This window comes from Chanos chanos, chromosome 7 (assembly GCF_902362185.1).
Source record: "Chanos chanos chromosome 7, fChaCha1.1, whole genome shotgun sequence".
Lineage (NCBI taxonomy): Eukaryota > Metazoa > Chordata > Actinopteri > Gonorynchiformes > Chanidae > Chanos > Chanos chanos.
Window position 1 is genome coordinate 35031249 of NC_044501.1, and position 16741 is coordinate 35047989.

The 16741-nt window shown below is 43.5% G+C and overlaps 1 protein-coding gene across 3 annotated transcripts in view; it reads right to left on the bottom strand.

Moving 5' to 3' along the window:
- Window positions 1-1270: 1270 nt before the first annotated feature.
- ppp1r14bb (protein phosphatase 1, regulatory (inhibitor) subunit 14Bb) overlaps window positions 1271-16741 on the bottom strand; it is a 17149-nt gene continuing 1678 nt past the window's right edge. For all 3 annotated transcript variants that reach the window (XM_030780606.1, XM_030780605.1, XM_030780604.1), the window contains 3 exons: window positions 4200-4283; window positions 4007-4039; window positions 1271-3765 (listed from right to left, as the gene is read on the bottom strand). In XM_030780606.1, coding sequence (XP_030636466.1) covers window positions 3697-3765; window positions 4007-4039; window positions 4200-4283 — 186 coding nt within the window. In that variant the 3' untranslated portion in view covers window positions 1271-3696. The remainder of the gene's footprint in view (window positions 3766-4006; window positions 4040-4199; window positions 4284-16741) is intronic.

The window sequence follows — 16741 nt, forward strand, 5'->3', positions numbered from 1 at the left end:
TACCGACCCATGTATCTCTCTCTGTCTCCTGCTCTTTTTCTCTCTCACAGTTTTTTTTCTTCTTTAACTCACAGTGTCAGGCCTCAGTCCTTGCCATTCACTGTTAATCAGTCTGAATTCTGTTTTACTGAACTAATCAAGGCGCAGTGGGTAGCGCTGTCGCCTCACAGCAAGAAGGTCTCGGGTTTGATTCCTGGCCGGGGTCCTTCCTGTGTTGAGTTTGCATGTTCTCCCCTGTGTCTACGTGGGTTTCCTCCCACAGTCCAAAGACATGCAGGTGAGGTGAATTGGAGACACTGAATTCCCCTAGGTATGAATGTGTGTGTCTGCCCTTCGATGGACTGGCGACCTGTCCAGGGTGTTTCCCCGCCTTTCACCCTATGAGCCCTGGGATAGGCTCCACCACCCCCCGTGACCCTAATCAGGATAAGCGGCTTAGATAGTGAGTGAGTGAACTAATCAGACACTCAATCCTTTGTTATACCTGGTTCCAGTTAATTGACCTTGTTTCCCTCTGTGTGTAAATACTCCTTGGTTTGTTCCGCGCATTGGGAAGTCTGCTTGTTGTTAGATTGGTCCGAGTGACCGCCACTGCGTGTTTGAGCATTTCCAGCGTTCCTCAATTTTATTGAACTTGCTGGTTTTTTGTGCGTTTTCCTTTATCATCTTCAAATGTTTTCACCTTTGTAATCTTGCAACCTATGTTTCAAACAAAACCCACTTTGAATATGTGTCCTATTTTCTTGCAGACTTGCCGTCACACTTTCACACAAACAGCTCAAATTTTAATTTGCCAGCAAAGGGAGACAGAAAATGATAACTTATGATAACTAATGTTAACTTTATATCCATTTCTTCTATTGAACATTGTACTTGCATTCTATATGAGACAACTATTGAAAGGGAACTATGAAAACCACTGGAGTCCGATTCTTACGCGTGGTCAGTCATGGGAGATAGACAACAGGATATGACCTCATCACAGATGGGCACTGTACCCTGTGTCTAGGCTCTAATGTACCATTTACTATTAGTAGATCATTTCAGCATGTAAATCTGCATAGATCTGTTAACATAATCAGTGAAGGAAATTCACATTTGAAGGATGAACAAACGTGAGGGTCCGGTTATATTGATCTCACAGTGTGCAATATAATACGAAATAATGCTAGAACATTTATCAGCTCTGACGCACACGCGTGTGCGTGCACACAGCCACACACACACGTATCCATCCACACACACACAAACATACACACATGCATCAGTTTAACATCTTTTTATTAAAGTTGCATAAAAGTGTAACAAAATTCAGGAAAAACAGGACAGCGTAGTATTGCTACATATGTTTGTCATCAATTTCATTTTCCAAAACACAATCCTTTACCTCTTCCTAATAGCAGAATTCCTACGTTTTTCCATAAATGTCTTTTTTTCTGTTTTTGTTTTTTATTAAATTCAATTTATTCTTTTATGTTGTTGTTGTTGTTGGGTTTTTTTTGCAGTCGTTGTACAATAGAAAATAAGAGTCAACAGCACTATCAGATACACACAGTAAAAATTGACCAATTCCATTTAAGGGTTAATAGTTGCATCTATAATTCTCTGCAAGATCTAGTCAACATCCACTCCTAGAAACAAACAAAAAAAACAGAATCACCCAAAAGAAAAGATAACAAGGACAATTTGTTTCCTAGAGCCTCAAAAGATTCCATTTTATAGTTCTTATTTTTTCCCCCAAAATGAATGTCTCATTATATTTGGTTTAAGAAACATAAATATAACCTAAGGCATCGTCTGATATATATATAAAAAGGGAGGGGAGAGTTATGATTCTTGTTTAAGAGGAAAAAAAAAGGAATAGAAAAGTGGGGATGGACTCACTAGCAGTACCTTCAATATGATGGGTGGTCAAAGGAGAGAAGAGGAGAGAGAGAGAGCGAGAGAGAGAGTCTATAAGAGTGAGAGAAAGAGAAAGAGAAAGAGAAAGAGAAAGAGGGGGATGTTGCAGTGACAAATCTATCTGGAATAATGTCAGTCTGTCACTCTCTTTAGGAAAACTGACCCCAGATCAGTAGCTGTAGCTGACAGAATGAAGACTGCATTCCCATATCTAACAAAGCATGCCTGGAGAACAGTCTAGCACTGTGAGGACAGATCAATGCGTGCGTGCGTGCGTGTGTGTGTGTGTGTGTGTGTGCGCGTGCATGCATGCAAGCGTGTGTGTTTTTGACCTCAGGACAATAACAGAAAATACCCGCACTCCAACAATTTGGCCTCCTGCCTAAACGCTAGGATGTCGAAGACAGACAGTTAGAGTGAGGAAATGGCACACGTCGATATAAAGTAATCCCAAAAAGGCCATTATGAAAAATGGCCCCTCTATTCACACGTGCCAAACCCCACCCCACCCCACCCCAACCCCCTCACGCACACACACACACACACACACAGTTTGCAGTACTGGTAAGTGTCTACAGCTCTAACACACTGATTAGCCCTGTTATTGTGTCTATGTTGATTGGCTAAGATGAAGTTACAGATGGCTTCTTGGCAAGATTATAATAAAGCAGGGTCACATGATTCATTCTAAGTGAGCACTTGGCAGGGTCAGTGGGTCTCTCTCTCTCTCTCTCTTTGTCTACACATATCTAAATGAAAGGGCTAGTGTGCACATCTGTGTGAGGGTATGTGTGTGCGTATGTGTGTGTGTTTCAGTAGCCACAGCTGTGGTGAGTGATCAGTGTGTTAATGCTGTTCCCTGAGGGGGTATGCCTGCATGTGTGGATGTGTGTGTGTGTGTGTGTGTGTGTGGAATTAGGGTAATATGCAAATTTAGACAGCCCCACACTTTAAACAGACTCCATCGAGTAATTTTAGACCTCTCCTCTCCTCTCCTCTCCTCTCCTCTCCTCTCCTCTCCTCTCCTCTCCTCTCCTCTCCTCTCCCACCCCCTTATTGGTTACTCTACATGAAAGACAAACTCCACAAGCCCACTCCCCAGCAAAGCCCTTAACTACATACTACGAGAGAGGGGGGAAAATATAATTAAAGAAAAAAACAGGAGGAATATTTTTTTTTTTTTACAAAAAAAAAAAAAAAAGAAAAGAAAAAAAGGCAGCTTCTTTATGATCTTTGCCGTACTCATTGCTTGTGAATGGTATTCACAGTTACGTTAGTTCATCTGAGAGCTCATCTGAGTGGTCGTATAAAGAACACAGAGCACGGAACAATCCAGTATCAGTGTTAAGGAACTAGAGCTGAACTCTGTTCAACTCAGTGTCCCTACATCAGACCGCTACACCGTCCCACGCCAAGTATTCCCGAGAAATGTGTATAGAAATATGTCCATTTCTAAAACATTTAAAAAAAAATTATGACATTTATCCCCTGTTTACAACCAAAAAAAAAAGAGAAAAAATTAAAACATAATAAAATAAATTTGATAAGGAAAAATAAGCCCTGCTCATAAGAATCTGATTGGCTATATCCAATCACGACCTCATTTCCTCCTGACCACCTGATGCAGTGGAACTGTGGTCACAAGACAGCACCATCCACCAATCACAGCTGCTCAGGGATTCAAAGCCCTGCCCACCTCCAGATTGAGAGGAGAAGGTTTTGGGACTTTTTTGTTGGGGGGTGGGGGGGTGGAAGGAAGGGTTAGAGGTCATGTTGGTGGTAGTGTGGGTGTGTTTATTTCTTCTGAGGTGTGCTGAGTTTCTGCATCCCTCGAATCTTATCCAGCAACTCAGCCACAAAGTCCTACAGAGAGAGAGGAGGGACAAAAAGCACACTTCAGTAAAGTCACAGTCATGCATAACTTATCGCAGGCATTCACCAGTGTTCAAAATGTTATGATGCAAATACACACGTTGTTTAATTTTAAATGTGCTACATTTCTTAAAGCATGTAAGGTATCTAAATACTATCTAGGGAAAGACAGGAAGGAAATATTCTTCAAAATGAAAATCAATGATAGATATCGATACGACTGTTCACTTACATCAGTAGGTTTGTAACAGTCCACCAGCAGGTCCTGTAGAGGCACAAAGTAGAACAAATATCTTCAAACTGATCGATATCACGAATATGCTTTACAAATCATAACCAATTGCCAGTCAGCTATTTCTATGGCTGAGCTTTGGGAATCTCGTCAGACGGTTCAGGATTCCGACGCAATTTGTGGAATTCTGTACCTTGACCCGAGCGGCGCGGTCCCCGTCGTTCTGCATATCCAGCAGCTCGTCCACATCTATCTCCAGCTCTGGAATTGCCTCCTCCTGACAGACAAAGAGCAGAACAAGCAAAAGAAAAGGAGAAAGGTCAAAAAAAGGTCACGTATTCAAAAAGTAACGCGTGCTTTGCGCATAACTGTACGGTGTGCGGTTGCGGGTAAACTACATTGTGCGTCTCCATATATTTCCCTTCCCATTCCCACACACTGAACTTCCCTTGATTCCCTTGGAGTGTTTTTTGGGGTTTTTTTGCAAGGCGAGCTTCTATGAATTAGCAAAAATGGTTTTTAGCCGCGGAGCGAACATGAAATATTATGAAACGACAGTGGGCAGGGGAGGCCATGGAAACAGAGTGACGTTGCTGTTACAGAGAGAAGGGGAGAGAGAGAGAGAGAGAGAGAGAGAGAGAGAGAGCGTGTGACACACAGATGTTTGAAGACTTAAGTGTGGGGATCAGTGTGCTGCCCTGGTATAAATAGAGCAGGCCTTTATTAAGACCATTACGTCGCCTGTTTACCAAGAGAAATGTAGGAGCTACGTCTCCCCACTAGGTGTCGCAGTTGTCCGTACTATCGTTCATGAAACCGAACGCCATCGAAGACCACGGAAAATGACGGTGGAGGAGGTGTAAGTATATATAACTGCAAACGGTTATGGATCGTGAAAACTTGTTTAATTGGATTTTTTTTTCTGATATGGTTATTGATTTGGTCTCGCAGCAATTTCCACTACTTTGTCGAGATTGACTGACATTTTATCGCTAAGCTTGATCAAGACCGACTTCCTCTGCGTCATAATGAAATCAAAACATCTCCTAAGACATGAAATAAGCTACAGTGACCTTTAGGTCTTGGACTGCAACTAATTCAAGTGCTTATAAACATGGTCTTTCGGTTATCTTTCTGACAAATGATTTTTCAAGTCTGTAAATACTCCTACGGATAGAACAATCATCTTCAAATAAATAAGACCGGTGTGATATAACGCCGTTGATATCCAAGCTGCCTCCGAACGACAATGCTGTTTGGATTTCAGTAGGCCCATCTCAGTCGTTCCCCCGGATCTGGAAAATATCCAGACAGTTCACATGAAATGATTTGGAAACAACTGTCAAACTCTGGCTCAAATCTTTACCCTCCTTTTCTCAGCGTTCGGCCCCCTCTTCTTATTTATCTCTCTTCGTCATTCTTTCTTATTCATTTCTTTTTTTTTTTGCCCCTTCTCGCAATTCTTCCACACATTTTTGTTCTATGTAGATTTTGTTCACTTCTGAATGTAAAAAATACACCTCTGCGAAGTAGACCAGGGCTCCAAACCGAAATTACACGCTGCAGAGAGGTTTTTTTCTCTCTCTCCCCCCCCCCCCCCCCCATTCTTTTTCTTTCCATAAAGTTGTCTCTTTCAATAAAGGCTAGGCTGCCGCTCTCCACAATCCGCCCCCTCGCCTCCATTCTGGCTATAAATGGGCTTAACTAGTTCCCTCTCTCCCTCTTTCTCTCTCTCTCTCTTTCTCTCTCTCTCTCTCTCTCTCTCTCTCGTTCTCTGCTCTCCGTGTGCAAACGTTTGTACCCTCAGTGTCTTCTAACACGCCATTCACACGCGGACACTCACACACATTTTTGTCGTTCATTGCGCGTGGTGACTCACATTGGCAAGTGAGAGTAATACGACTGCAGAATGAAAAGAAAGCAGAAAAGGCAGAAAAACAGGATGGGATGTCATTAAAAAAAGTCAGTCTGCACACGAAACATTTTATTAAACCTCAGGAAGACAAACACGTGCGCAAATGAAATGGAATTTTTTTTTTTCTTTTAAATCGGCCCTTTGCTTTATTCACTCTCTCTCTCTCTCTTTCTTTTTCATGGCAACTCTATTTTTTCATTCCTCTCTTCCTCCCCCTTGGTTAGAGCTACCCAGACCAGCTGTCATTGCACCTGCCCAGTCACCCCCTACTCAAATCTCTCCCTCTCTCTCTCTCTCTCTCGTGCACACACACACACACTGACAGACAGGCTTAAAAATGCACACACAGACATCCTTTCACACTACATACACAGGCATATTGATAAAGCCATAACCACCTCTCTGTTTCAGTCCCTCTATCAACCATCACTGCCAGAAATCCACTTTCATATCATACAATCCCTCTCTCTTTCTCCTCTCTCTCTCTTTCTCTCTCTCTCTTTCTCTCTGATACACACATAAACACACTGAATTAATGAGACATTGCGCCAGTAAACCCAAATCATGATGAGAAGGAGGGGTAAACGTGTGTGTGTGTGTGTGGAGTGGGTTCAGAAACTTTTAAAGCTAGGGATTTAAGATGTGGCACTAACTGGTGTCTGTGTGTGTGAGAGTGTGTTAGACCAGACAAATTTGTGTGCGTGTGTGTGTGTGTGTGTGTGTGTAGTGTGTGTGTGTGTGTGTGTGCGTAAAATCAAACCATGTAAAAGACACACTGACAGAGAGACAACATGTGGGCACCATGTGCTGCCAGTCACTCAGGGAGAGAGAGAGAGAGAGAGAGAGAGAGAGAGAGAGAGGGAGAGAGAGAGAGAGAGAGAGAGAGAGAGGGAGAGAGGGAGAGAGAGGGAGAGAGAGAGGGAAAGAGAGAGAGCAAACACTGAGAGGGAGGGGTGTGAGATATTGCCACATGAAAGAAGAGACAGGGAAAGAGAGACAGAGAAAACATGGACAGAGAAAGGGAGGATTTTGGTCAAAAACAAAAGATAACATTTCTCAAAACAAGCAAAGCACTGAAGACACACACACACACACACACACACATATATATATATGAAGAAATGAAGATTCATTTAATCCACACTGGTTTGTGAATGGACCCATCTTATTTTCCACATTCAGCATAGTGCTCTCTGAAGAGCTTAAACATGTAGTCTACATTCAGTGCCAAAAGTCTAGCTGCCAAAACTTCCCCACCGAGCCCGACCTTCAATTCTGCTTTAGCTAATCCGCAACCAAAAGCCAACTACCCAACACACACACACACACACACACATACTCACACACTCAAACCTTCTATGAACTTTTAGTCAATCTATTTAAAATGTCATCTAAACATTCAGTGAGCAGGCAAATGTATGACTGACCTAAAGGAAGTGTGTGTATCGCTGACTGATTCTCTGAATCACACTGGGTTGGTTTGGTTGTGTGTGCGTGAGTGTGTGTTCTGTGTAAGTCAGTGAGGGCATGAATATTTGTTGGTGTATGTCATCACAAGTTTACGCTTGAGTTGTAGCTTTCGGTTGACTCGGTGTATGTGCGTGTGTATGTGTGTGTCTGTGTGTGGGTGTGTGATTGCGTGTGTGGTTGTATGTGTGAGTGTGCGTGTGTGTATGTGCCTGCGGTTCAGTGTGTGTGGGTGTGTACCTGTGTGCTTGCATGCATGCGTGTCTGTGTGTGTGTGTGTGCGTGTGTGTGTGTGTGTGTGTGTGTGTGTTGAGACTGGTAAAGGAAAGATTAAAGTTTCTGCTTCATTTCACAATACATGATGCAAGATGGACAAGTCACTGAGCATGCAGCTCTGCGCATATGGTGTGTGTTTGAGAGTGTGTGTGTGTTTGAGAGTGTGTGTGTGTGTGTGTGTGTGTGGGTGTGTGCGTGTGTGTGTGTGTGTGTGTGTGTGTGTGTGTGTGTGAGTGTGTGTGTGTGGATGAGATGTGACAGTTTCAGAGCGGGTGAGTTTAGGCTCCAGCTATGGAATGACCCATATAACACATGACCATACTGAGAGCAGTGGAAGAGGAGGGTGAATGAGTGAGTGAGATGAAGAACGAGGCAGTAGCCGTCTAGCCAGATAGATTTGCCACATGAGGGTTCTGGGACCTTAAACCCCAACCCTTGGGGGCCTGCCGTTGCCTAGCAACCTTGTCACCAATGGTAACATAACACAAGCCAATCATATCACAATAGCCCGACCTCCCAGTGAGAAAGCTCCATCTGGGCTATGCTTCATAGTGAGAATAGTGTACATGTTTGTAATATAATCAAGGCTTTACAATATGTTTCCTCTCACAGAGAGAAAATGATGGTGCCCTAATAATATACCACTACCATGCAAGTAGGCCAGTACAAAAAAGTCGGTTACCTGTTCGAACAAGACACAAAAAACAATTTTTGAAGAAATGTATTATACAAAAAAAACCCATGTGTTCTCATAGATTTTCACTTCATTTTCTTTTCATTATAAACCTTATGTAAACCTTAAAAAGGGACAATTAGCGCTTGTTGTTTGAAGCTGAGACAAAGCTCTGGCATCAAACTCCATTCAAAATCCATATGGGTCAAGTCAGCATGAGGCTGGCACTTAAAGAGTAACAGAGCGACAGCCCAGTTATCTGCACTCATCACCAGACAACTCCAAACACGGATGGCACCGGTGGTTTAGCTGGGGAAGATATACAGATAACATTCATTTCTCTACTATGGCCATGCAGAGAGACAGAGAGAGAGAGAGAGAGAGAGAGAGAGAGAGGGAGAGAGGGAGAGAGAGAGGGAGAGAGAGGGAGAGGGAGAGAGAGAGAGAGAAGGAAGGAGTGCTCAAATATGAGAAGCTAACAGGAAGTGGACAGATAATAAAGGTCAGAGGGAAGATGAGGGGGGGGGGGTTGGGGGGAGGGGAACAGGAGGCTTGACCGTCTGAAATTCAGTCAGACTTTACTAATGTTCAACCTCTACCATCTAATCTTTCACCGACATTTCCGTACAGAAACCGGACGCTCTATCAAAGCTTCAACAACGTTGCTCAACATCGTGGTTTAAAAGTCAAAGGCCGTGAAAATCAGCTGATTGAGTTGCGGCGTGTCAAACAAACTGCTCTGACACTGAACGGTTCACGTGCTTAACGCTCATCAACTTAACACCGAAACAATCTTAGTCTTTGGCGTGTCAGATCAACAGACAGACACACTCACAGACTCACAGTCAATGGCAGGTTAGAAGAGAAAGTCACTTGGCTGTGAATGAAAATGAAAGAAAAGGATTTGAATGGATTTTATCTTTAGAGGTGCAGCCAGACAAGGAAGCCGGGGGAGGACAGTTTGACGGGTCATTTGCGGTAGAACGATTCCTCTTAGGCAAAACCAAAACGCGATCATGGACAGAGGCGGACTTTCTCATGCTAGTGGCTAGCTACAAAAACAAAAAGTTGAGACCAACTAAACGCCCACCAGTATTTCAACACTAACTGAGAACCAAAATTCAGCCTCAAAAATGATATGGCGTTAATGGGTTCAAATGTGGTTGTATGGTAACTAAGGAGGGAGGAGGGGACAGAGGGAGGGAGGGAGGGAGGGAGGGAGAGATGGGAGGGGGGGCGGGGGCGAGAACAGGGAGATGAAGTATTTGTGTACTTCCAGACAAAGGCTAGGTCAAAATACAATGGTCAGGTTAATTCCTCACTAAAGCTCAGTAAAGGAAGGGTAGATACATGCACGCACACGCAGGCATGAACAAACACACACACACAAACACACACCCTCACAGTAAAGGTTCAGTGGAAAATTACCAATGATGTTTTCAATCTCTATCGGCTTTTTATCTATCACACTTTCTTTCTCTTTTGTTATTCCAGTCTATTTTCCTTCTGCCTTTATCAAGGCAATCTCATTCTCCATCTGGTCGTTCACTCTCATTTTCCTATCCAACACCATCTTTCTCTCTTCCCCCCCCCCCCCCCCCCTCACGCACAAACACATGGACAGAGTAGGTCTGAATGCTGTGCAATTACTCAAAGCTTCTTCATCGATTGTTGCTGTGAGCTGGGTTCAGTGAGTGGAGTGCCTGCTATAGTGTGACAGGGTGACAGACAGTCTGCCCTTCACTGTGAGAAGCAGAGCCATTACTCAGAGAGGCAGACGAATGACACAAGCCGCCCCGGGAGAGGGGCCCTCTGAGCAGGGCGAAGTAGGCCAGTGAGAGGGGTTGCCTGAGCGGGGTGGGGTGGGGTGGGGTGGGGTGGTATGGTGGATGTGGGTTCTGGGTGTATCAGTAAGCACCCGCTGTTCTCCATCAAACACACGCGGGCTCTTATCAGCAATCAGCAGATTTTAGAATAACAAACACATGCAGGGCCTGCTTCCCCACTGTTAACCCTTACTGAGTGTGTGTGTTTGTGTGTGATTGTGTGTGTGTATGTGAGAGAGAGACAGAGAGAGAGACAGAGCAGGAAAATGGGAAAAAATGCATACCTCTATGCTAATTAACAGATAAACAAGCCTGAAAGTGTAAGAATGTACATGAGAATGAGCCACTGTTATCAGAAAGAGCGGGAAAAAATGCATGAGGGCTGTTAGCATTGGCTAAGCTCACAGAGTTCTTCAGGCTTGATCAGTACCATCTGACCACAGGGTTAAGGCCTGAGTTAAAGCCAGAAAAGATTTTCCTCATCAGATGTCTATTCACACAGGACTTTTCCCACAGAGATACGCTGTCAGAGCACACACTTACACACACACACACACAAGGAGTCACTTCACAGTCTTACAACCCCACTTCCTGTCTGACTGTGTGACTCTGGCAAGAGGACGAGGACGAGAGAGAGAGAGAGAGAGAGAGAGAGAGAGAGAGAGCACAAGAGAGAAAACATGAGAGAAAGAGAGAGAACATGAGAGAGAGAGAAAGAAAGAGAGAGACAACACGACAGAGAGAGAGGAAAGAGTGCTAGAGAGGGAGTAGAAAGAGAGAAAAAAAGGAGAGAGAGAGAGAGAGAGAAAGAGAGAAATAAAGGAAGAATAAATCTGGAATGAGTGTGGGCGGGAGCCGGGGAAAAAGGGCCTGGAGGGTTAATTAAGATAAGTGATGATGATTTCACAGAGTCAACTGTACTGAAGGCCACTGGTCCAGTCAATAACTGCAATGGACTTAAAGCAAGTGGTGCGGGATTACCTATGATTTACACACACAAAAGCACCAATTCTAAATCAGCCTCTTTAGCTCATCTCAGAGCAAGCCTTCTTCATCACAGTGAAAATCATTCAAACGACGCGGAGGATGCGGAGAACCGATACTAATCTGAGAGAGAGAGAGAGAGAGAGAGAGAGAGAGAGAGGGAGAGAGGGAGAGAGAGGGGGGGGGAGAGAGAGAGAGAGAGAGAGAGAGAGAGAGAGAGAGGGAGAGAGGGAGAGAGAGAGAGGGAGAGAGAGAGAGGGGGGGAGAGAAAGAGAGAGAGAGAGAGAGAGAGAGAGGAGAGAGGGAGAGAGAGAGGGAGAGAGGGAGAGAGAGAGGGAGAGAGAGAGAGAGAGAGAGAGAGAGAGGGAGAGAGAGAATGAGTGTGACAACAACAGTCTGTCTCATTTTCAAGACACCCATACAACTCGTATGCAAATTTGCCCTTTGAAATGAATGAACTTTTCAGTAAATGATACTGAAATAAACAATAATTTTTAACCCAGTGTGTGTGTATGTCTGTGCGTGTGTGAGAGAGTGAGTGTAGATACTCGCTACATAATTTTGGAAAGTAAATCACCAATCTTTATTTAGCTATTGACTGACTAATACGTGATAAATGGAAAGACACGCTTAGTCGATACCAGACAGGTGTGCTGTTGGATCTTTTAATCAAAGCCAGTTCAGATGGAGCTAGGTATGTCTAATCAATAGCAGGAATGAGGACATGTTCTATCAATATAAGAACTAAGGAGACTAGGCACGCTAAATCAATCTGGGATGGCAAGGCATGCTAAATCAACACAGAGGAATTCCCCAAAACTTTAGTCTCTGTAGCCTTTGTTTTCAAACTTTCCATCGCCTTTCCTCTCAATGAGAGAAAGAGAGAGAGAGAGAAAAGAAAGAGGGAGAGAGAGAGAGAGAGAGAGAGAAAGAGGGAGAGAAACAGCCAAATAAACAGTCAATATAAACCCACAACACTCCACAGTCTCTCTCTCTCTCTCTCTCTCTCTCTCTCTCCTTCTCTTTCTCTCTCTCATCCCCCCCCCTCCTCCTGGAGTCTGTCGTTTTTGGAGCGGAATAAAGCTGTCCAGCGTTCATCATATTCCCTGAATTAGAGCAGTTTAGGATATTCAGTCTGACGCATCACCGCCAGGGGCAAAATCGCACACTGAATTACCCACAATGCCACTGAGCCGCATTCAGGCTCCATGACATGGCATTCTCTTCTGACAAAAAAAAAAAAAAGAAAAAAAGAGCTTCACCCAAAAACAGGAAGCATGACTCGTTGAAAAATTCTCTCTCTTTTTCTCTCCACGGCGAATAGAAATATGTCTCTGTTCTCCTCCTTACTGGGTTTTAATCCAACGTGGAAAGCGGTTGAAAATCGTCCGTCTTAGGAGCAAATAACCCAGCTCTGCTCCAATGGGAGTAATTACAGGTTTCCAGTTGTAATTACCCCAAAGCTCTTTACGGCAATAAGAGACTATCTCTGTCGTTAACGTGCGCTGATGTCAAAGCCATACGGAGCGCTCCGCTTTGACCTTTAACCGATTCTGCTGATGTCATCGTGTATAGACAGCTTTCACGGACTAAGCGGGGGTTGACTGACAGGGTTAGTTTGATTGACCTGGCTAGACAGATTGAGCGACGAGAGGTAGACTGGTTAAAGGAATAAACGGTGTACTTAAAGGAATTAAAATCAGCGCGTGTCCTTGTGAGACAAGAGAAACCGTGTAGTGGCCGCGAGGACAACGCCAATAAACTAAAATCATGTTAAAGTTACGCACCAAACTCATACAGGGACACTAATTTTGGTTTTCCCATACACACACAGAGCAAAATGACGATATCACACAGAAGCAAACAGATTCTTCCTCATCGTGGAAAGCAATGCACTCTCTGAAACAGACCCACACACACATTCAGCTAGGTTCAGTTGTTTACACCAGCACTTTACGCTGTCTTCCTAAACCGAGTCTTCAACGAGAAACAGAAAGTGCTTCTTCCCCACGGTCATTTTTAGACACAAGTGTGTAATGTAACTGTCCTTTTCTGCTTTCATGAGCTTTTCTGTACGTGAACCTCACAGAGTTATATCTAAAGCCTTCTGAGAACTCAGAGAGATCCAGACGGTCGGCCTGTGCTTTCAGTGCTAACCAAGTTCACTTACGCTCACCCTAGACTTAAACCTCATCTAGAATTAAACACCGCAAAAGATCAGCTATTTCCATCACACCCCTTTTACATAAGACTGGCTGGGAAATCGTCAGTACTGAGGCTTTAATCCATGGCCTTGCTTCTCTCTCATAAATGACTGTTCTAGGAACAGGGAATACAGAGAACAGGTAACTTAAGGTCCCAGTGCATATAAATTGAAAATTCTATTGTCTGTCCTTGAACACTCAATTAGAGCCCCTATCAAACTCCTGCTGAACTTGGCATCTTTCAACAAGGGGCTGACACCAAGTTTAAGCTGTTCATTGATTGGAGAACCTTGGGAATTTGATTTTTTAAAACAGAGGAGTCATTGAAGTGAGTGTGAAGGGTTTTTTTTTTTTTTAGTTTGTTTGTTTGTTTGTTTTTTAATGACAACTTTTGCCGAAGTTCCATAAGAAAACTTTTTAAAGCAAATCCTGTCCTCGTTCTTAAAAGCTACGTTTCTTGAAAAGCTGGTTTTAGCACACACTCTGTTGCTAAACGTGGTTCAAACTTAAGAGTCAGCACAAAAGCTTACACAGGGGGGCTGCATTCCCTTAGCCATGACTAATGTGAGTGTGTGTTCTATTCTCAGGTCGTAATTAATCCCACCATGTATACGGCTGAGTTACGTGAAAGAATGTTTGAGTTTGAGAGGATTAAGCGTTGTGTGATTAGACGGTTATTAGTGCTAACCAAAGAAGAGCGTTTGTTATAGAACTACAAGGGAAAGTTATCTATTTTTAGTGACGTGTGGCTAATATGCAGCTAAGAAAAAGGCTGGCCTTTAAGGGTATAGGACCATTTGTGATGTTACTTGCCGATCTAGGATTAGTTTTAGTGCTTTGCTGATATCAGCTGAATTTTTTAAAGTCTAAATGGACTGATCATAAATCATTGGTAGGATATACTGACTTTGAGCAGGGATTAAAGTTGAAGGGCTAAAAATAAAATTTTTATCTAATTTTATTTACAGTAATCAGATTCCGAACAGCTCTAGGACAGTGTTCCAACTTGATAAAAAGCAGATACATGTATTTCATAAGAATTTTTAATCATCTGTTTGCTTGGCCAAATCTAGTTCCGCATATATAATATCAGTGAAAATTATAACAAGATACACTTGTTTGACCAAACCTTTACCAAATATGTGAATACCACTCCATGTAGGACTAATAGACAGACAGAGAGACCCTGTATAGAGTGTGCTACTGTGATATTTTATGAGTGTAGAGGTTTAAATTAACAGTCATACATTCTGGCGTTTGAAATATTACTGTGACAGCACCTCACACACTCACCCTATGATGAAATATCTGCCTATGTGAGCCAAAGCTGAACTTTTCTTTCACAACTTTTTTTCACTTGGAAATGAGAACATGTCTGGCCTTGCATGTACACACATACATGCACACACAGACACAGACACAGACACACACTCACACATGTTCTAACCACCTGCCACTGCTCAACTCAACTTCCTGTCCCACTCATACCTGAGTGTGTGTGTGCAAGCGGGCTCGAACGTGTGTCTGTGTGTGTGTGCGTGTGTGTGTGTGTGTGTGTAAGAGATACAATGATGGCAAGAATTAAATCTTAACTCCTAAAGACATAAACAGGGATGTTTGCGTGCACGCACGCACGCGCACACACACACACACACACACACACGCACACACACACCCACACACACAAAGAGTCACGCACCTTGAACAATGTGAGGGCGCGAGACTGGTGTGACCTGCAGCTGTCTGAAAACTTCAGGGAGGAACCACACACACACAAACATACACACATGCGCGTGCTCACACACACACACACACACGCACACAGACTCACACTTCCTGTGTCTCTGACTGTCAGTGGCATTCCTATTCTTATGACTCATAGCTTGGCAACCTCCCATAGTACAGCAGTCTCGTCTTGATTTGAACATCTATAATTATACAAAACAATCTCTCTCTCTCTCTCTCTCTCTTTCTCTCTCTCTCTCCCTCCAGAAATGTTTCGCTTTTTTATTCTGTCTTCACCCCTAACGCCTGGGTCAGATTCACAGCAGTGTGCTGAGTCATCCAAACGCAGAGACAGGAAAGTCTGTATGAGTTCACTTTGTTTTCTGTGGCAAGGTCAGAGGTCATCACATGTAAGTCATTTAATGATCACAAAGAGAGAACACAGACGATTGGTCATATAAGTCGCTCTTTGTTGTCCTCTTTGCCTCTGTGTGTGTGTTTGCGCGCGTGCACACGCGTGTGGAAGTGTGGCAAGTAAACAGTGAACTTGGTAAGTTGAGCAGTGTGTAGTATGTTTTTACAGAAGTGTGAAATAGTGGGCGTGTGTTTACAAATAATAAGGCAAAAGGCCACTTTCAAGCCAGAAAGTAAAACTACTGCTGTCCCTACCCTCCCTTCCTACCCCCCCCCCACACACACACACACTGACACACACACACACCTCCTTACCTCCTGCCCCTCCATCTCAGAACTCTCTTTCATACTTACTCTAAATCCTTTCCATTCCTTTTCTATTTACTTTCTCAGTGCTGTTCTGTTTTTGCCTTACTGCCTGATATTTTGGTTCTGTTTGCTGGGAATCTAGTTCTCTATCTCTGTTTGCTTCTGTTCCTCAATCTTATGCAACACAAGAAAAGCTAATGAGGCATGTCAAACTTCACAAATAATAAGCGCAAACATGAGGTTTATATACTTGTCTCCAGTTTTCTGTGTGTTCGCCCAAAAAAGAAAAAGAAAAAGAAAAAAAAAAAACTCAAACAAGTAGAAGGGAAAACTGAGACACGTGTTGCATGCTTTTCCTTCCTTCTCCCCCACTGTTCCTTTTTTCTCTCTGCCCTCTCATTTCTTTCGTAGTCCAGTATCTCTCTTTTGCTCCCACCCCCCCCTCCAATTTTCCTTCTACAGCCACGTCTAGCGGGTGAACCCTCGTGACAACACTGAGGGGTTCTGGCCAGGCAAACCCAAAACCAGTTTCCTTTTTTAGGTCTATGACGTGTACTTTCCACTTGTAGAGTACAACTAGGTTTGAATAACGAAGGATTGGTACGAAAATTGGGGTAATAAGCACGTTCTCCGCTTGTACCTAATCTAGTAAAAGCCGTCGCTATGGCGCCGTGCCACACTGGTTCCTACAATGCCAACGCTACCCGGGGCTCGCGTGCTGGCAATTTAAATTGTTCAATAGGCTTAAAACTGTCGACAGGAGGGCGATTCGTTGTCACTACTTGTTCTTTTCACGGTTTAGTGTAGCTTCGGATTAGACAGCTTGAAATGTTATGAAAACAACAGACAGAATTTATACAAAGAATGTCAGTTTTCCGTCCATTCAGGCAGTACGCTTCAGTCGAGCAGACCAAGGGGGAGGATATGATAAAAGGAGAGAGA